The 20,697-nt window shown below is 49.5% G+C and overlaps 1 protein-coding gene across 4 annotated transcripts in view; it reads left to right on the top strand.

Moving 5' to 3' along the window:
- The first annotated feature begins 9,770 nt into the window (after positions 1 to 9,770).
- Positions 9,771 to 20,697, top strand: part of LOC114798359 (arf-GAP with coiled-coil, ANK repeat and PH domain-containing protein 3-like) — a 33,410-nt gene continuing 22,483 nt past the window's right edge. For all 4 annotated transcript variants that reach the window (XM_028993999.1, XM_028993998.1, XM_028994000.1 and 1 more), the window contains exon 1: positions 9,771 to 9,924. In XM_028993999.1, coding sequence (XP_028849832.1) covers positions 9,878 to 9,924 — 47 coding nt within the window. In that variant the 5' untranslated portion in view covers positions 9,771 to 9,877. The remainder of the gene's footprint in view (positions 9,925 to 20,697) is intronic.

Here is a 20,697-nt window from a genome sequence, read left to right as displayed (position 1 = left end):
AATTTGAAATGCACACGAGCGGAAAGCAGCTGTGGGTAAAACTGTACCGTTCACCCACTACTAACCACCCACGTGTGGGGACATTCAGAGGGACGTTCCATGCAAAGCCGGGTCCTTTGGAACCATTTTGCCTTTACAGCATTTGTCAGAGCCAGATATATATAATTTAAATATATATTTAACTGAAATAATGTATTTTATTAGCAGGGTGTCGAAGTTGCTAATTCAAAAAAATATAATGAAGTATGGCCCACGCATAAAATTTGTTCAGATGGTGGAACTGACCAAGGCGACATCTTCACAAAACCTGCGAAATAGCAAGTGAGTGTAGAAAAGTTCAGTTTTGATGGGAAATTAATTCAGTGAAGTTGATGGGCCACATTATTATACAATAAAAGGCTGTAAAAGCTTTTAAAAAAATCCACTTGGCGTCTTGGAAGCCCGTGGTGGGATTATATTGAGGGCCTATGGACTAAACCATGACACCGATCACGTGAGCCTCTCGTGGGTGGCCCAGACAACCGTCTTGAACACCCCTGATCTAGTGAAAGATTTTCCACCAGCTAGTCCCCAGACAGAGAAGAGTCTAGATGGTGGCCCCAGAGCTGGAGGAGTGGAGAGATCTGAGGTAGGAGGTAGGAGGAGCTTCTTCCCGCAGGTTATACCACTACACAGGACAGAACACTAATACACTCCAGCACTTTCATTCACTTCTGGACTCTTCCCCCAGAATCTTGCAAAACTTTTTTACTTTACTTTCACTTTACACATTTGCACACCTACCTATTACACATATTTATGTTAAAAACAAAGTGTAACATTTGGTTATGTTGTCTGAAAGTTGAGTCATGGCAACTGGACTTTTTCATTAATGTAGAGACGTTGCATTCTGCATCCAAAGAACTTTGTCAATTCACCTGGATGACTGAGAATCTTCAGACATTTGGTTATTTTTGCATTATTTGCACATTGGTTCACTTGTATATTTGCAGTATTGAGGTCAATAGCAGTCGCTAAAGCATTTCACTGCATATCATGCCGTGTATGACTGTGTATGTGACGAATAAAATGAGAATTTTGACTTTGCTGACCCTTCCTTGGCTTTGTAGGCAGGCATCAGTATTATGACATTTACATTTACGGCATTTGGCAGACGCCCTTATCCAGAGCGACTTACAACGTGCTTAAGTTACCATCGATGAAGAATACCATTATGAATCTGATGCGGGCAGCTACAGAGACGCAGGGGAGTAGTGTGGGAGAACTTGGGGAGGTTGAGATCAGCTGGAGGAGGACCAGCCAGGAGAGAGAGAGATTGGAAACAGGAGAGGGAATTTTCCGAGGTTGGATCAGCACGCATGAATAGAAGTTCAGTATTACTGGGGTTGGTTTTTGGATGATACGTCAGACGGGCCGGTTTTCATGTGGTGGCAGAAAATGGAGGAACAGTTGCAGAAGTGGTACGATAAGATATGAACACTAGATGGTGCTACAAGACAGACTGCGTCCATCAAGTAACATTTTGCATTAAAATTATATATTTATTTATAGCCAATAGTGTTGACTTTCCTTTTTAAGGGCGACTAATCTCAATGCAGCATGACCTGAGAGGCTGAAGATGCCTCATGGAGACATTCCCTGCGTCAGCTGGTGCTAAAATGGATCTCGTCTCACAGCAGGAATCATATGCAAGGCACTGCATGCGAATCCTCTGGGTTCGGTTCTCCCCGCAGGACCTTGCCTGTCACCTGGAATAGTGTCAATGAGCAAAGGCTGATGGCCATTGCAGTACGTATGCTGTTCATCATCAGGGGACACTGGAGTATATCTGTCCAGAGATTGTCCATCAAGGTATTAGCTCAGCGTTGGTGCCACTTATCATCATGGGAACGAGATCTTTATTATTATTCAAGAAATGAGTATTTTGAGAGAGAAATGTACCTTGACATTCATACCAGGCTTCTTTGCTCGCTGGTCGTGTCGTGGTTTTGGTTGGTCTGATCTGACTCCGTGTCCTGAACCCCACACTGTCTCAAAGAGGCTTTGTGTCGACGGCGTCTCCCAGAGGCCCGACCGTCAATAGTTCATTCACATAACTCACAAAATCTCTCCACCGGCATTCCACGCATGCTGCTCGGATGACGGTGACGAGGAGGAGGATGATGATGATGATGATTCACCTTCAGTTATTCTGCCAACAAGAAACAGCACTGGTTTTATTTTCCATACAGAGTGTGGGCCGTGTTCACTGATGTCAGAACAGAACATCCGAGTCAGGAGGAATTAAAAAGAAATAAACTAGAGTTTTAAAATGGGAGTGGCCTGTAGGCATGACTATTTAACCCCCTCCTGTCAGTACGTGACCTGCCCAGGCAGCGCTGTGTCCATCTCCCCCTTTCACACTCCTACTACATTTACATTTACAGCATTTACCAGACGCCCTTATCCAGAGCGACTTACAATCAGTAGTTACCACGCCCACTACCGACACAGACATGCAGGTTATCAGGCTCTTTAATTCCTAGTGAACGTGACCACGCCCACTTCCAAACCCAACACGCAGGTTATCAGGCGCTTTAATTCCTAGTGAACGTGACCACGCCCACTACCGACACCGACACGCAGGTTATCAGGCGCTTTAATTCCTAGTGAACGTGACCACGCCCACTACCGACACCAACATGCAGGTTATCAGGCGCTTTAATTCCTAGTGAACGTGACCACGCCCACTACCGACACCAACATGCAGGTTATCAGGTGCTTTAATTCCTAGTGAACGTGACCACGCCCACTACCAACACCAACATGCAGGTTATCAGGCACTTTAATTCCCAGTGAACGTGACCACGCCCACTACCGACACCGACACGCAGGTTATCAGGTGCTTTAACCCCAGTCAACATGACCACGCCCACTACCAACAGGAACATGCAGGTTATCAGGCGCTTTAATTCCTAGTGAATGTGACCACGCCCACTACCAACACAGACATGCAGGTTATCAGGCGCTTTAATTCCTAGTGAACGTGACCACGCCCACTACCGACACCAACACGCAGGTAATCAGGCGCTTTAACCCCAGTCAACGTGACCACGCCCACTACCGGCACCAACATGCAGGTTATCAGGCGCTTTAATTCAGGTGAACTGGTGAATGTGGTGTTATAAAGCATTGGGAAAATACAGCCCAGGCCATTTTTAAGGTGGTGCAGCAAAAGAAACAACTACAAAATAAAACACTACATGGCATAACATATGTTTTCTGTTATTTGATTGTGGTCTGTACGGAACTTTGAAGATCCTCATCCCAAAAATTCCTTGAGAAATGATAAGGATGCTATGAGTTGCTTCATCTTTCTCTCTCCTTTAAATAATCTATATGTTTACATGCGCAGCATTTGGCAGAAGCTTTTATCCAGAGCGACTTACGTAAGTGCTTTAAAATATCCATCACTGAAATGCCTTATTTGGTCACAAGGACCTGATGTGTAAATACCATTAGACTAAGAACTCAGAACCCAACCCCCATTTAAAAAAAAATCCACATCGTGCTCAGAAATTGTCAAAGCAAATCAAGGGAAATCTAAGCAGAAATATGTTTAATTCAGCTGCCTTCCACTTTACAGCACAGCGTATAATAAATGAATGGATGTCGCCGGGGGTTAAGCACTTTTATGTGTGATATGTGACACGGATTGAAGTATTTATGTGAAAACCGTGGTAATGTGGGCGGGGTGAACCCACCCGAGAGCGAAGGTTGGGTGTTCCTGCCTGCGGTGGAGCTCGTAAATGATAGAAATTGGCCCAGCATTGATCTCTGCTCTAGGATTTGACCCCGACAGTAAATGGGAGCAGATGGTCCCCCCCCCCCCCTTCCCCCCCCAAACTCACCACCTGGTACAATCCAGAGCTGGATGGATTTGTGGGAAGTGTATCGCCTAGCAACGCACCATTCCCACATCCTCCTGCTTCCTGCTGCCACAAGACAAGGATTCTGGACTGGGTCCCGGGCACAGAAAGGTCAAAAAGGGGTGGGCTGATTTCTGGGATTTACCTACCTTGTCAGGACGAAAAAAATAGGCAAAAAGTTCAATTCTGTTCTTGATGTAATGAAACAGACGAACATGGAACCTACACAAGAACCCACTTTACGTCCCATGCTGCTTTGTTTGCTGCCATCCTGGATGGTTTTGTCAGGTTCGTTCTCGGCCTGGTTCTGAATAATTAATCTGCTGTTCCATCAAAGCTTCCCAGCAGAAACGGTTCATGTTCTCCGCGTTGATGAACCTCATATTTCATTTTCTGAAGGACCAGGGTCACCACCGAGTGCCAAATCACACATCAGATGGCTTCAAGAAAGTATGATTCATAATAATTACTTGATGTACTTTATTTTGAACAGTAAACTGCTTAAAAAACATTTTCAGTTATAAACTGGTAGTGATATCAGCACTTACTGTCACTTTATACCTTAAAATGCCACAGAAAATTCCAAAATGAACTTTTCCCAAATACTTTCGAGCCACGGGCTTGACTCCTCCCACATGTCTTGCTGTCTCTCCACCCTCCACCGCTTCTGATTGGCTTAGATCCTGAATGTCTTACCCAATCACTAGTGCCTTGGACCCCAATAAATCAAGGATCCTGCATTAATCCCCCTTCTCGTTCAGGATTATAAATGGCACGCACCTCGTTGCCAAATACAGGATGATTCCATATTTTAAGGGACATGTGGTGACCCCAGTTACAGTGAACAAGTGACCAATGCGTCGCCAGCCTGCAGAGTTCAGTCCAGGGCCCCGACGAGGAAATTTTCCGAACCCCTGTTCCCTCTGCGTGGGAGGGGAGGTTGGAGCGGCTGGAACATTTACTTGGTTTGGTAACAGCATTAACAGAAGCTCCTGAATAAATCATGGTTGCCTTCAGCGATGTCTACTGCGCCTCTCCGGCAAATTCTCAGAGTCGTTCCATAATCCCGTTGTCCTCTTGGGTCACAATGTTGTGCTGCATGTAGCAGTCCTGGAAATGTCAAGTCCTCATAAAATGATCCTCGCAGGTATCATGCTGAGGATGAACATGCATTTCGAACACCACCAGCCTCAAGTGAAGGGACTTGATGCTTTCAGGGGTGGAGAACTTCCAGGGTGCCACTGAGGTCCCCTTGAGCAAGAAACTGTCCCCAAACACTGCTCCCCGGGAGCAGTGTTTTCTTGCCCACTGCTCACAGGGTGGGCAGGGTCGGCACTCGCCTATTAACCAGAAGACCACCACGTCCCAGGTTTAAATCCCACTTACTACCATTGTGTCCCTGAGCAAGACACTGAACCCCGAGTCTCTCCAGGAGGGGACTGTCCCTGTAACTACTGATGGTGTGAAGGGGTCAGAGCCCACCAGAAGTTAGCTGAAGACTTTTCATGTGAGTTCAGACATTTCATGGCTGTTGTAGAACATTGAAGATCTCTGAGAATCTGACTCGGGTTTAGTAGCGGTAACCCAGATCGCTGAGCGATTCCGATTCGGTTACGTTTCAGGCCAGAGGAACTGCCGCATGCTCTGACGGAGCGCTAACACGTCTGTAAGCGACTCAGATTTAGATGGTGTGTGATTGTCATTGTGAGACACAGCAGCACAGCACACTGTGACACAGTGAAATGTGTCCTCTGTATTTAACCCGGGGAGCAGTGTGTGGGGACGGTGCTTCGGCAGATCAGGATTCGAACCGGCAACCGTCTGATTACGGGGCTGCTTCCTTAACCACTAGTCCCCAAACTGTAAGTTCGGCAAGTTTTATGGTAGTAATTGATGCTTTAATGATTATCAGATGCATTTATGTGCCTGAGTTTACAATTTACAATGGTGTAGACAGGACTCAAATGATTCGATTCAATGGAGACCTCAGATTTGTGACTCATGAGTTGTTTAATGGATCCAGGTGAGTCATGAATCCCAGAGCACTACTGATGATGCAGATCACATGACTGGACTGCAATCATTTCCTCACTCAATCTCACCTCCCAGGGTCATCTGACCAGAAGAGCCTTAGTTCCTCTTAAGGTTTCTTCCTTTCGTCCAGGGGCAGCGGCGGCCTAGCGGTTAAGGAAGTGGACCCATAATCAGAAGGTTGCCGGTTCAAATCCCGGTCCACCGAGGTTCCACTGAGGTCCCCTTGATGAAGGTCCCGTCCCCAAACACTGCTCCCCGGGTGCCTGTCATGGTGTCCACTGCTCACCAAGGGTGACGGTTAAATGCAGAGGACACGTTTCACCGTGACACCATGTGTTGTGCTGCTGTGTCTCACAATGACAATCACGTCACTTTTCACTTTCAAAAAGTGCTGTACAAATAAAAATGGTCAGATTGACTGAGATCTGCCATTTTTAAAGCAGTCAGTGTTGTTTCTTAATCCTTAATCCGGGATCCCCTCCAAATAAGCAAATGCAAGCAACTTTGCACTTAGCGGCTATGCAGTTAATGGACTTAACGGTCAATCCGACACCATCGCCCTGGAACCCGGAGACTCCAGACTCCTCCTCATCACGATCAAGTTCTGAGCCGCATTAGAGCTTGTTTGTGTGCTCTCTGAGATGAACTGTGCATTATCGCGTTAGCGCTCATCAGCTCTCGTCCAATGGGAGCGCAGCTCTGCGTCTGCACGACGGGCCTGCAGGGGATGAATAATGGAACAAAGTGACTGGTGGGAGATGCAGCTACGTGCTTCTATGCTGCACACACGCAGCATTTCGCAGCTTCTTGCACCTGCAGTCGGACGGGGGAGCGCCGCATGCCGCATGCCGCATGCCGCATGCCGCGTTCTCTGCCTCCTGCAGAGCGGACGGAGCTAAAGTAGGTCACCTTCCCAGGCAGCATGGCGCGCGTCAGCAGGCCAAATGTGAAGTGACAGAGCGCCTCGAACCCCCGCCCCCCCCACGTCCGAACGAAGACGGAGACGCGCGGCCCTCCAGATGAGTGCTGAGTTTCAAATTCCCACCGTGGCTCCTCGCTGCAGCTCGGCCCGCATTTCCAATTCAGCCTGCTGACTCAACAGATACCCCCCCAAAGAGAGACATTTTGGAAAGAAAAGACACCAGCACTTTGATCTCAGAGGGAGAAAAGGAGCAAGCGAGGGAGGGGGTGGACATGGGAGGTGGAGGAATAAGAAATCGGAATTCATCACCGCATTTGCGTAAGATGTGTGTGGAAGTGTGTACATGCACGCTAATATCGCTTCTCTAATTATGAATGGAGACCAGTCATTAGAAAGGATGATTTTACTGTATGGTGACGTGAAAACGTCCCATCGTCCCGTCCCGTCACGTCTCCCATGCAGCAGCGCCAACCGACTGGTGTTTCTTGCCTTTTCATTTTAACAATTTTTTTTTCTCATTAAATCAATCCAGTCCAAAAACTGGTTATAAAAAGCATTGAACCGCAAGTAAAATAACACAAACTAAGTAAAATATAAATAAATACAGGTCAAATCATATTTACTTTGGTCACTTTGTCCTGATGACTGTAGGGACTCTATAGGAATGTTTGACGACATTCATTTCTGGTATTGATCACATTCATCATGTTTTTTTTTCCTCGTTGCATCTGACCAACTGGAGTAAAATGAAGTCGGTCAAATAAACCAGGAATAAACAAGTACAATGGAAGCTCATTAAGACCCAGGAACTTCCCGACTTTTGCCCAACAAGAGGCTCTCAGATGGTGTGAGATCATCCCGTTCAGCCCCGGCTGGGAGACGCCTGAACAATAGGCGTCCTATAAAAGGCCCGAGTGAAATCTGCCGCCCCCCTCCCCCCGCGGCTCCAGCTTCCTGTGAATTAATGATGCTCTATTTTTGGAATCTGAAAGGAAACGCGCTCGCTGATATAAAAGCCTCCTCTTCGGCTTCTACCTGCACCGCGTCGGCAGGCTGCGGCCGAAGAGGTCGAGGCCAGACTCTTACCCAGCTGTCCCGGGCGTTGCCACGCTCGATCCCAGCCGTGTAATTAATACTACGGCACAATTAGTGGCCGCCGTGGAGATTATCGAGCTCAGATCAACGTGCACGACATGGTGGACTCAGGCCACCCCGTCATCTGGAGGAGCTGTAGAGCGATGTAGAGGAATCACAGCTGGTATATTTATATGAAGAGATAAGATAAGATAAACCTTTATAATAGTAAAAAAACAATGAAGTATAAAATGTGCACTGTAAAATCTAGAAACACTAAATATGTATTGGAAAATATATGTATATGTAAACTTGTATGTATATGGCTGCATTTGACTGCAGTTGTAATGTCAAGAAGCGACTTCTGTAATACTTATTGGATGCCTGGCACCATCTTTCAATAAATTCCAGCAACTCCGCTGCTAGGAGCCGAGCAGGAAGAAGAGAAGGTGACCTGCCAACAGACGAGATGTTCGCTCTCACCGGCACATGACATTCGAACAGTTAAACGCACACGTACTGTCAGGAAGAAGAAGAGTTTCACCAGGGTGGCTCTCCACGGATCTAGTCCGTGTTCTTCAACGAGCCTGTAAACCGAGGGCCCCTGTTCCCACAGCAACGCGCCAGGCCTGCGCTGTCAGCGCTTTCGCACGATCTCGTGTCCGTATTGTTGTTCCTCCACTTTCGGCAAACTTGCGAAGGAGCAACGGTTACTGTGCGCACCAGCCAACACATCTGCAAACCATACGCGGCGTCTCCGGTCCTGGACGCAGGCAGCGCTGAAGGGATTCGGAATTTAGTAGAAAAGGCGTTTTTTTTTCCGTCTTTCTAGGCCTTCGAAAGTGAAGTAAATTCACGTCGACTTTACTCTGTCTCAGCTGACTCTGTGCAGGCATCTGAAGACGCGTAATGAACTCATAAAAAAGGAACAAATAATGCGTTTTGCTGCACAAAAAGGGGCCAGTAAAGTTTTACTGCCAAAGCTTAGGGGTCATTTGAGGGAAGTTCTGAGAGGCCGTCAGAGAAGGGCGACCCAGCCAAACTCCCAGAGTCGAGGCGCTGGCAGGAAAAGCGGGATTTATGCTTCGTCTTGAACCATTTATGTTACCCTGCGGGCCGCGGACTCTTACTGTAACAGCCACCGCGTGTTCATGCGACCTGACAAAGGGCTCAGGTGACGGGGGCTTCACTGGGGTCAAAAGAGAAGACAGATTTATTAGTATTGTCTTTTTATTATTATTATTTATATTTTCATTCCGGGGATTTTTGTGTTATTTGTAAAAATGACAAGTAGGAAACTAAAAACATGGTTTAATACCTTCATTTAGTGACAACATCCACCACAATGACCTCTGACCTGTTACTAACCCAAACTACAAATATGGAAAACAAGCTGAATGTACCCCGTGGCAAATAACTGGCTTTAAATGAGGACAAAATCGGCTTTACCCCCTTTAATATTCGTATTTTATATGTATATATCCTTTGAAAGCAGCTGATCGTATAATTCCCCTTCGATGTAAGCACGTCATATATCTGGTTATCATTTCTTGGCGGGATTGACAGCTCGCTTCACTCGCTGAATCGGATTCTTGTAGGGGTCGGCGCACATTTTCAGTCTGTGATGTTTAGCGTAGAATCGTGGGCTGAGCCGCGGAGCCGAACGAACCGCGTTTGCTCGTCTGCCGCGGCGTTTTATTTCTCCGCGGAGGCCGGTGTTTTTGGACCCTACGTGTCGGTCTCCGGGCCCGACGCACGGACGCGTCTGCGCGTCTCCCGCGGGCTGGGAGTTGGGCGACGCTCCCCGGCGCTCCGCTCCAGAAGCCCTGGACGCCGCCGCGGACCAGCGGAGCCCGAGAAGCGGCGCTGCCTCTCTGGACGCCGGAGCTCCGGGCTGCTTCCCTCCTTCCCCACCGGCACCAGCGGGCGATGAGCAAACATGACGGTGGATTTTGAAGAATGCGTCAAAGATTCACCCAGATTCCGGTAAAGAACCCCAAACTCTCAATTCAAACCCCCACATGAGGCGCAGCGCCGACGCGCAGCGAAAAGCAACAGATTGATGCGGTTTCGGGGGTTTTCGTAAAAAAAAAAAATGATTATTCGCATGATTATTCACCGTTATTTATCCTTATTTAATAAACCAACGCGTGATTTTCAGCGGGGAGGAAATCATGCGTTTCCAAACGAAGATGATTATTTCCTGCATTATTATAACCGCGGTTATTACAGGCGAGTGCATTACATTTTACATTTACATCATTTACCAGACGCCCTTATCCAGAGCGACTTACAGTCAGTAGTGACAGGGACAGTCCCCCCCTGGAGACACTCAGGGTTAAATGTCCTGCTCAGGGACACGATGGTAGTAGACTATGGTTTATAGTCGAGTGTGTTACCCGCTAGGCTACTACCACCCCTATGTCCTGGGGACAGGCCGTGAGGGACCACTGTCACCGTCATCGGCTGGGTGGCGGAGGATGTGGGAGCTCCTCGGAATGTCAGAGGTCAGCAGGAGAAGTGTGGGGTTGGGTGTGTGGTAATAACTTCGATTCTGCGTCGTCATGACTACAGGACATGTGGCGCTTTTATTTGCATGAATCGATTTGACTGGCCGGCGCTTGAACTTTCGGCTGCACAGTGAAGGGACCCGGGAGCGAGTGGGGTGGAGGGCGGGGCCTGCCGAGTGTCCCACGCTGCCTCACGCCGGGCCTGCCGAGGTTAGATAAACACGGGCGGCATTCCTGGACGCCCACATCCCGTCTCCTGCTGCAGGACGGGCCGGCGTGCGCGCTTCTTTCCATCAAGCGGCGTGATCGGCGGGGTAATGGCCGCCATCCGCGCCGGTGAGTCACGGCTCAGAACTGCTGAGCGAGAGGAATTCTGTCTCCGGACGAAGAAAGCTCATGTCCTGCCGCCTGGAAAGCCGATCAGATGATGAGGTGATGGGAGTTTCCAGCTCTTCTGCAGAGTTGCATCATCAGGCGGCTCCGAGCGTCCCTGGAGATGCGTGGACGGCCTCCGGGAACACGAGCGGAGGTCCATCACGCGTCCCACCTCATGTCCACTCTGTCCACCTGTTCTCCTCACCTTCTTCTGCTGATGTTGCATATTCGGCCTAATTTAATGACTGATGGCGACTGATGATGACAGAGATGGCTCATGAACTGGAAGGAGAAGGTACCTCCTAACTCTGTCCATACAAGTTAATCCCAGTGCTCCCGAAATGAATCCTGCATATCACAGCCCGAGAGCGAACGTCCCATAACGCAGCATCAGATGCGCCTCGCGCTGCGCTCCCGGACAGGTTTCAGGTGCGTTTCCATGGCAACTCCACCAGAAATTTGGGCCGAAATTGAGGTGCTTCTGGCAAAATTAAAAAAAAAAATATTAAACAGGAACTAAACGAAGCATTTGGTGGCGAAAAGGAGCTTTTGTTGTTTTTTTTACATTTAAAAATGGTTTTGAAGTAAAAATATGTTATTCTTTATTGTCATTGGTGTGTTATTTCCACAGCTGAGCCATCAGAACGCTTTTCAGTTTGATATTTGTGGGCGTCGTCCTTGTCGTCGTTTCACGCTGCCGCTGCTCGCGCTGACCGGGCGCCGCGATGCTTCTGTTACTTTAATAAAACCAGAATAGCAGATTCTCGTGGCTGTTAATGTGGAATTTTCCCGATTAACCCCCAACACTCTCCTGCAGTAATCTGCAGCAGCGGCATGATCTACATTTACTTTTACAGCATTGACCAGACGCCCTTAGACAGTCCCCCCCTGGAGACACTCAGGGTTAAGTGTCTTTCTCAGGGACACGATGGTAGTAAGTGGGGTTTGAACCTGGGTCTTCTGGTTTATAGGCGAGTGTGTTACCTACTAGGCTACTACCAGCCTGGAAGTAGGTTCCCTGGAACCTCAAGAAAACGCTCCCAAGCTGTGCGGAAACAGTGTGGAAACTGTGCGGAATCTTTTTGGAAGCTGTGAGAAAGCTGTGCGGAAACTGTGCGGAATCTTTTCGGAAGCTGTGCGGAAGCTGTGCGGAAACTTTAAGGAAGCTGTGCGGAATCTTTTCGGAAGCTTTAAGGAAGCTGTGCAGAATCTTTTCGGAATCTTTTTCGTAAGCTGTGCGGAATCTTTTCGGAAGCTGTGCGGAATCTTTTCGGAAGCTGTGCGGAATCTTTTCGGAAGCTTTTCGTAAGCTGTGCGGAATCTTTTCGGAAGCTGTGCGGAATCTTTTCGGAAGCTTTAAGGAAGCTGTGCGGAAGCTTTAAGGAAGCTGTGCGGAATCTTTTCGGAATCTTTTTCGGAAGCTGTGTGGCGACAGCAGCTTGGGCCTGGGAGCGCTTTTTGCAACATGCTCTTGTTGCTTCTGCTCTATTTCCTGCCGACCTCGTTCCTGCTGCAGATTCGTGTCAGCTGCCCCCTCGTCTGCTCCATGAGACCCTCCCGCTGCCCCGCCCGTATACACACCTTCCTAATTGGACAGTTAGCATCAGGACGGAAAAATGGTCAAATCTACAAGGGTTTCTATTCAACAACAACAACAACAACATTTATTTATTTCTTATTTAGCCCATAATCACATACAGGACGTCCCAGTGGGCTTTGACACCCCGACACTTGACCCTTCTGCACACAAGGAACAAACTGTAGGAGAGAGAAAAAGGGAAAGGAAGAAACGTTGGGAAGGAGCGATACGGAAACAAATGTTTTCAAATTGTCAACATATTGTTCTTCTGGAACAACTGATTAAAAATATCGGCCGTGTAGCAAGTCGCTCTGTAACCTCAGGTGATGGGAACGACTGGGATTAACCCGTAATCGCAGATTAGCCCACATTCGCGAGGTGCTTTCTGACCGCCAGCCTCTTCATGCTGCTGTGTTCGTTCTCCACGAGGCCGCGTTTCGAGAAGAAACCCACCATCATCAATACCCACGCCAAGAACCTTCCATCGTCTCACGATTCCATTACGATTATCGATTAATCACGATGCGTCCAGCAATTTCTCCAAGTTACATTTGAAATAAACCAGTGAGATGAGGCCTTGTTCACCAGGCTGACTAACTAGAAACTAGAAAACCACCAAAACCCTCAGAAACGGACGCTGTGTACATGTCCTGTCGCGAGTGGGAGTGGTGGTGGGCGTTAACCCCCGTGCTGGAGTAGGCGGGACTCTGACGTCGTATCTTGGTTCTTTGTCTTGTTGTGGTCTCCGCCTGGTAAGTGGGCGGGGCGGAGCACACCTTTCCGGGCCCCGGGGCCCCTGGCTTTAGAGCTGCAGGGGTGTCAGGTGAATTAAATGGCGGTATCGCGACCTGCTGTTTATAGACTGGATTTGTCTAATCTGGGTTGACAGACATCTGGGACATTTTACAGCATTTACCAGACACCCTTATCCAGTCAGTAGTGACGGGGACGGTCCCCCTGGTGTCCTGCTCAGGGACATGATGGTAGTAAGTGGGGTTCGAACCTGGGACTCTGTGTCTTCATGTAAGAGCGTGTCTGGAGAGGCTTCATCAGATGACGCCAACGCGCTGCTATTAATACTCGAGGTTTTCCTGCCACCGGACAGGAAGTAGCACGTGTCTGCGCGGCAAAAAACTTTTCCTTTTTTCCTTAAAAACAAGGGAAATGACGGCAGCGCGGAGCCGGAAACTGCGGCCTTCCAGAAGGTCACCGACTTTTACCTTGCTGTTCAACCGCCAATTACATCACGATGCCCCGCCCCCCCGTACCTGCACCGCAGGAAACATTTACATTTACGGCGTTTACCAGACGCCCTTATCCAGAGTAGTTACAGGGACAGTCCCCCCCTGGAGACACTCAGGGTTAAGTGTCTTGCTCAGGGACACGATGGTAGTAAGTGGGGTTTGAACCTGGGTCACCCTATCTGAACAATCCTACGTGCAACGTGACACCCCTGGAACGTCAAAATCACCCACAATTGCACCTTCAAATAAACGAACGTCTGATCTGTGCTGGTTAGTGAACCCGGGCAGGGACATTTACTCCCAGGCGGAGTGCTGTGGGAGATGCTCATTCGCATCACATGGGCGTGGCGCTCCACGTCATTGGACCTCATGGAGATCCTGGACACGCTGGCTCCGCTCATTAGGTGGGATTCTGCTTCTGGAATGCGGGTGAGTCAGGAATACTGGGATTATGGGACATTTCCAGGTGTGTAAACACGGCCCACCCGCCGGCGTCGGGGGACTCCGTCCTAAATGGACATAAATCCGACACCCACTGGATGCCATCAGCATGTGTCCTTCAGAGACCTTTCTACATCAGAGTCTTCCAGCAAATCCCTGCTGCAGTGGTGGGAATGTGACCTAGTAAAGGAACCTCAAGGCCGGGAGTGAACGAACGAACGACTGCGGAACGTGCTGGTTCCTCTGGACGTTCTGCTACACGCCGTCTTTCTGGCTTCTGCTGGGTCACATCTGGAGCCGAGGCCCTGCATCTGTTCCAGATCTGCTCAGTGTCTCTGCGGGGTCCGACCGGGTCTGGGGCGGAGTCAGGAAATGCGTCAGCTGGAAGGCGAACGGCGGCTCCACGATTCCCTCGTTACTCCCACGTCTGCTCTCCGCTGAAACGGAATCCGGTTCCGCGCTGGTTCAGTAAAATGGCTGCACAGATCATGTAGAAACGCAGCTTGTGCGTAGCGTACGGAACGTATGGAAGGGCGCGGCCCGTCTGCCATTGTTCGTGTGTTTATTGATTTTCTTTCCGGGTATTTTGGGTTTAAAACCGGAGCTTAAACAATAATGATGGCAGAATAGGTGTGTGTGTGTGTGTCCAGTGAGTCCTGGCGTTACAGGGGACGGCGTGCTGGGAATTCGCCAGTTTGATGGCGGTGGGTAGAAACTGTTCCTGAACAGACGTGTGTGCGTGTCCCATGTCTGATGATGTCCTCCGGAGGATCTCCTCCGGTCCTCTGAGTGTGTGATGACGGACCTGTAGGAGTCACACCAGCTCCGCCCCTCTTCACATTATTGCTGATGCTCCGTTTTTCTGCTCGCGTGCGGGTTGTGACATCGGGGCGTCCCGGCTCAGGAAGCACCTGGGTGAGAGAGGGACCTGTCACACCCCACTTCCTGTCCCCCACTCCGAGGGTTCTGCTCCATTGTGGAGGCCTGGCTCTCCCGTGTCTGGCAGACTGAGGACGTGTGTGCGTTGACATTTTTGCCCGCCTGAGTCACGGCGGACCACCCGGCGTTAATGTAAACCCGCCTCGGACGCCGGCCCAGAGGTCCGTATTTTATCAGCGCGGCGTTCCGGCACATTCCGGGACGGATTCCATCCCGCTGGCCGGGGGGGTTCTGCGCAGGGATAATGAAGGAACTTCTTTCTGTTCTGCGTGATCGGAAGCCGTCGGGCAAAGGTCGGCGCCCCCAAAAGGGTTAACAACGTCTCACTTCCTCCTGCCCTTTGTTGACCTTTGTTGCCTGACTCCGCCCTCTGTCTGAAGTGCTATTTGCCCCGGGGCTGCCCCAGCCTTTTGGGGGCAGGGCCTGCCGATCGCACTACGCTCTGCATTGATCGGGAATAGACATGCTTTTGTGGCCCAGATCTGCGGTGTGCAGTGCATGCTGGGATTGGCACGCTCTGGTCTACTGTCTGTAAAAGGCTTGTGTCCCGGCAACAGGAGGCGCTGACCTCAGGTAACCCCGAGGTCTGGAGAGGAGGACATCTGCCCCGTCGGTCACATGTCTGTATTTACCCAAGCTGGCCGGGACTAATGAAGTTTGCTTTTTCCTGGTAATATTTACTGCTCTGTGATTGGTCAGTTTAAGGTAACAGAGGATATGCAGATTTTTAGTAATCTGTATTAACTGGCTCTGGAGGGTGGGGCTGGACTTGAAGCCCCGCCCCCTGTCCGTTTCACGAGAGTTTGTTATTTGTTCTCATTTCTGCCACCGTGGACGATCTGGAAATGTCGTACAGAATTATTTCATCGTCCGTGTGTGTTTTCACCCCGAATGTAATGTGGGTGAATTGTTTCGTATTAAGCCCGTTAAGTTGCGTTCGTGACCCCGTGACTGACCCCTCACCTGCTGCCTTTCATCCCGTGAGCCGGTGGTGACCCAGGAGGGACACCCTCACCGCGAAGAGCGGACGTTCAGGCGCCGGGAAGGTGCCAGACGCTCAGGTTAACGGTCGAGACAGACAGAAATGAAATAAATGATTCATCAGAAAAATAAGAGCGAGGCAGAAAGAGCCGCGGTTGGCCGGAATGTAAACCGTGAATAAAACATGAAAGGAGTGGAGGTTCTGAAGGGACCAGCTTTTTCCCTGTTGTTTTTTGCGGGGATTTTATGTAATTTCCCAAAAATATCTGCGAGCTTCTGCCAACATCTGAGTGAAAACAGCGCCGCAGACGCCTGTTTGAAATCAGAGAGGAAATAAAAAAGCAGGAATGAAAATGCAGAATAATGAAATGCATTTTTTAATAGTTTTAATGTTCTCTCTGCAAGTAGGATTGTTATTATTTGCATTTGCATTTATTTCCATGTATAAGCCTTTGACTGATGCATATTTAATTTTCCATGCAGGATCTGAGATGTAAAAATAATGTATTGAAAGATGGCTATGATGCATGTGGGTCTCGGCGCTGATCCCTCAATGTAATCAGGGTGGGCGGACCCTCCTAGGGTCACTCTGGGGTTAGACCCGGGGTGACCATGCTGGCCCGTGTGGCGTTATTAAAGCTTTCTTTACAGCTCAGGCTTTAAAGTGACCTCTGCCTGACTTCGGAGCAGGATGATCTTCCCATCGTGTTAGTGCATGAGGACACTGGTCACATAATGTAAATTATGAGTTCGGACGACCTTTAGAGTGTGCATTGATCTTTCAATCATGTTTGTGTTATTGATCGAGATCCATTTCAATTCATTTTTTTTAGAAATGTGTGATCTTAGGTCAAGGGTGATGGGTTAAATGCAGAGGACAAATTTCACTGTGTGCACCGTGTGCTGTGCTGCTGTCACTTCACTTCACTTTAAACTTGATACAATATCAATAGAAAAAATAAAACTAAATATCAGGGTATAACGTTTTCCGAGAAGGAAATCAGTAGAGGAACGACCTTCAGTAGAGCTTTTTTTTCAGTGAAGACCGGAGACGTCAGGAAGGAAGTTCCTGACACCGTCCAGATCCTGTCGGTCGACCTGAACGTGTAAATACAGGAGATGGAACAGGGCAGTAACTCTCACGGTCGTACCAAGACAGACAGACCGGCAGACCAGTAGACGGTCAGATGGTATCCATGGATCCTTAAAAAGGAAAAAAATTAAGGCCTTAAATATCATTAAGGACGAGTAAACCTTATATCCAGAGTTTAAAGGTCTTAAAAATGCTCCACCTCCAATATATATTTTTACTGGTAACCTCTGAATAATTTGGGAATTCCTAAATGTAAATTTTGCATGTCGGAATTAGCGGAACTGCCGATCTGATATTATTTTTTCAAAATCGGCCTTCATCAAGCCTTCAATCTGTCAGTATTCCACTGGTCATTCCACAATTCCGGCCTCAACAGCGCATGGAAATGACTCACAAATAAGAATCCGGAAACACCGCGGTCACATTTACAGCATTTATCAGCATTTACGCAGTCACGCCTAGCGGCCTGCTGCAGGGCTGCTAGTACGAGTCTGTTAACGTTGACGAAGGCTTAAAAAATAGCAGAAATTTAGCATTTGCCGAGAAAAACTCCTGAATTTGATAAAAGTGCTCATCAAAAGGGTCTTAAAGGTCTGAAATGAAGCTCTTTTAAACCTGCAGGTACCCTACAGACAGACGGATTGATGATGGGACGCTGTCCATCGCCAGGCCCACGCCGTCAGGCCTGGTGTTTTCCGGGTGTGGCGTTCTGAGTCGGTTTAGTCTGACTGTCGGGGAAACGGCAGATGCGACGCACGTGTTTGGATCCGGATGCTCCGCTCGTGCTCGGATTCGCGTCTCCTTATCGCCGGGAAGATGCGCTCCGTGTTTTCCCCTTTTTAGGCGTAGCGGCTCGCGGGCCCCGCCCACTCGAAAGGAAGCGGAGGGGCGCAGACATTCCCAGCTGCCGTAATCTGTCCGTGCCAGACAGACCCGGGCCGGAATGTTGGAATGTGTTTAACGGTTTTTGCCGTCCAGTTCTCCTTCTATTCCGGCTCGATTTGATTTATCAGGGTCATGTGGTGGAGGAGGCGAATCCGGACGGAAAACCGACCAATCGCCTGGACCGCTGGAGCCACCACTGCTGGAGAGGTGGTGAGGGGGTCTGTGTTTGGAAAGGCTGTCAGGCTGAAGTGAGCTCAGCTGGCGTTTGCATGCAAACACGGCCAACGCCGCATCCCGGGAGAACGGCCTCCTGGGAATCGTGTTGGAGCGCAACACGCACAGACACACACACACACACACACACACACACACATGCACGCACAGACAGCAGTTCGGACGACTGGCCGGGTGATGAGATTTGCTGACCTCCTCCTGCTGTCGACTCGGGGCCGTGTGAAAAACAGGGCTAAAAAGTTGAGCCTGAGCCAAGCCACGCCCCTAATCGGCTGACCAATCAGGACGTACATAGAGTCGCACCTTGGGATGCTGTTGTTGGCTTCCTGTCTCAGAATTCAGTTCAACCATCAGGCGACCATCACACTACTACAGATATAACCAGGGTTATATTACCTAGTGGGTAACACACTCGCCTATAAACCAGAAGACCCAGGTTCAAACCCCACTTACTACCATCGTGTCCCTGAGCAAGACACTTAACCCTGAGTGTCTCCAGGGGGGGACTGTCCCTGTAACTACTGACTGTAAGTCGCTCTGGATACGGGCGTCTGGTAAATGCTGTAAATGTAAATGAAGTGGTCATGATGATTGGACCATATAGATCTGCTCTGAAAGGGAGGCGTCGTGTAATATGAAATTATAACACTGCTGCCCACATAGATAACTTTATTAATAACACCTTAATTAAGCTAATATGGGGATACCAATATACAATCTATGGGCATTGACTAATATTGCCAACCTTCAACCCTTCAGCCCCAAACAGATATTGTAAATATTTTCCAGAAGGTTCTGCTATTTTATAGGTAATATTTTGATGGTTTGAGAGGCTATGACCTTTTTTAATAATCTTTGTTGTCTCTAAAGATGGTCTCTACCAGGTTCTCTTCTATAAAGAATAGAAATCAATATAAAGCGATGTAAAGTCGACATTTCCACGAAGGACCAGTCAGAGCTGCTGCATTTCTCCCAAATCGGTCCGACTGGGCTGTGCTCAGTACAGCCACCGTTTCCGTGGCAACGCAGACTTTCCGGGGGTCTTTGTGGTTGCGAGCGATGAACGAGACGGATCTGGGGCGTGCGGCGTGAAACAGTGGAGCGTGAACGGGAGCGCGGCAGATGTGTCAGGTCCGCGAGGCTCCTCCTCCAGATGTGTGTGTGCGGACGCCCGCGGCGACGCCCGAGGCGACGCCCCCAGCAGCTCCTCCTACCGGCTCCTCCTCCGCCGGCGCGGGGCTTTGGAGCTGGAGAGGACTAAAACGCACCTTCTCCTGAAGGGCATGAATTGTCCTCCAAACTCACTAGAGTTGAAGGCCATTGTGAGCTCTTTTGGTGTCACCAATATCGGTTGACTGAGAGATAATTGATCCGAGGTTCGCTGGTGTCACATTTGAGTGCTGTGGATTGCTTTTTGAGCCATATTTTTCTGCTAATGATTGATTGTATGTGGTAGGTTTGCTTCTCTCTTTCTTGAACACACATGAAGAGTTGGGCACGTTGGGCGTGTCCATTGTGGGGGTCAAGTGACCTGCTCCGCCCTTCACTCCACATTCAGCCCCTCAAGCGGCCGCGGCGGTGCTGTCTCGTGGATTCCCCGCCCCAGTGAGCTCATCGCTCTGAACGTGCTCCAGCGCTCATGTTCTGCTTCTTGGCTCTTGGGCAGTGAATTGCATTGTGGGAAGGCACCCCCCCCCCCAGAGCGAGAAGGAGCTGGTGCCAAGCCAGCTGGCAAACCCATTTTCCATCTTCCCAGGGGTCAGTTCGGGGGTCCATCTCCCCAGCAGAGCACCTGCTCACCAGCCCCGCCCAGACTCCGCCTCCTGGTCGGGGTGTCTGTTCTCAGCTGGACGGAATCGTCTTTAATATCAGAGACTCTGATCCGGCAGGTAAATTCTAGATGTTGGGAAATGAGATAAAAACCTCTCGCCGCCACCTGCCTGTTCATGCGATATTCAGACGTGTTCGTAAAAAACCGAACGATCTGTCGTGGATAAAACTGCGACTGCGTGTTGGTGGACCAGACAGTGGAGAGCGCGCTGTGGTTGCCATGGTGACGGGCTCGTTCGTCACAGCTGCGCCGTGTGCAGCCAACTGAGGGTGGTGGTGTTGGGGGTCGTGGGGCCCCGGGGCAAGAGCGGGTATGTCCATCGCCGCGGAAACACATCTGGACGACGGGCTTCCCAATACGGCAAATGAAACTGGAGCCGGTCCCCGGCGCCCGCTGAAATGTGGCATTCCGTGGGAACAGGCGGCGAAGGCGGCGTCTTTAAAGGTCGAATGAACTGACATTTATTCCATTCTGATGAGCCGAATCTGGGTCAGATCTTCTCCTCCTGCTTGGCCGCGTGTCCGCAGTAGAACGTCAAGTTGCCTGAGAAAGGTCACGTACATTTACATTTACGGCATTTACCTGACGCCCTTATCCAGGGCGACTTACAGTCAGTAGTTACAGGGACAGTCCCCCCTGGAGACACT

Source organism: Denticeps clupeoides, chromosome 10 (assembly GCF_900700375.1).
Source record: "Denticeps clupeoides chromosome 10, fDenClu1.1, whole genome shotgun sequence".
Taxonomy (NCBI): Eukaryota; Metazoa; Chordata; class Actinopteri; order Clupeiformes; family Denticipitidae; genus Denticeps; species Denticeps clupeoides.
This window is presented reverse-complemented; position numbering and strand designations above follow the sequence as displayed.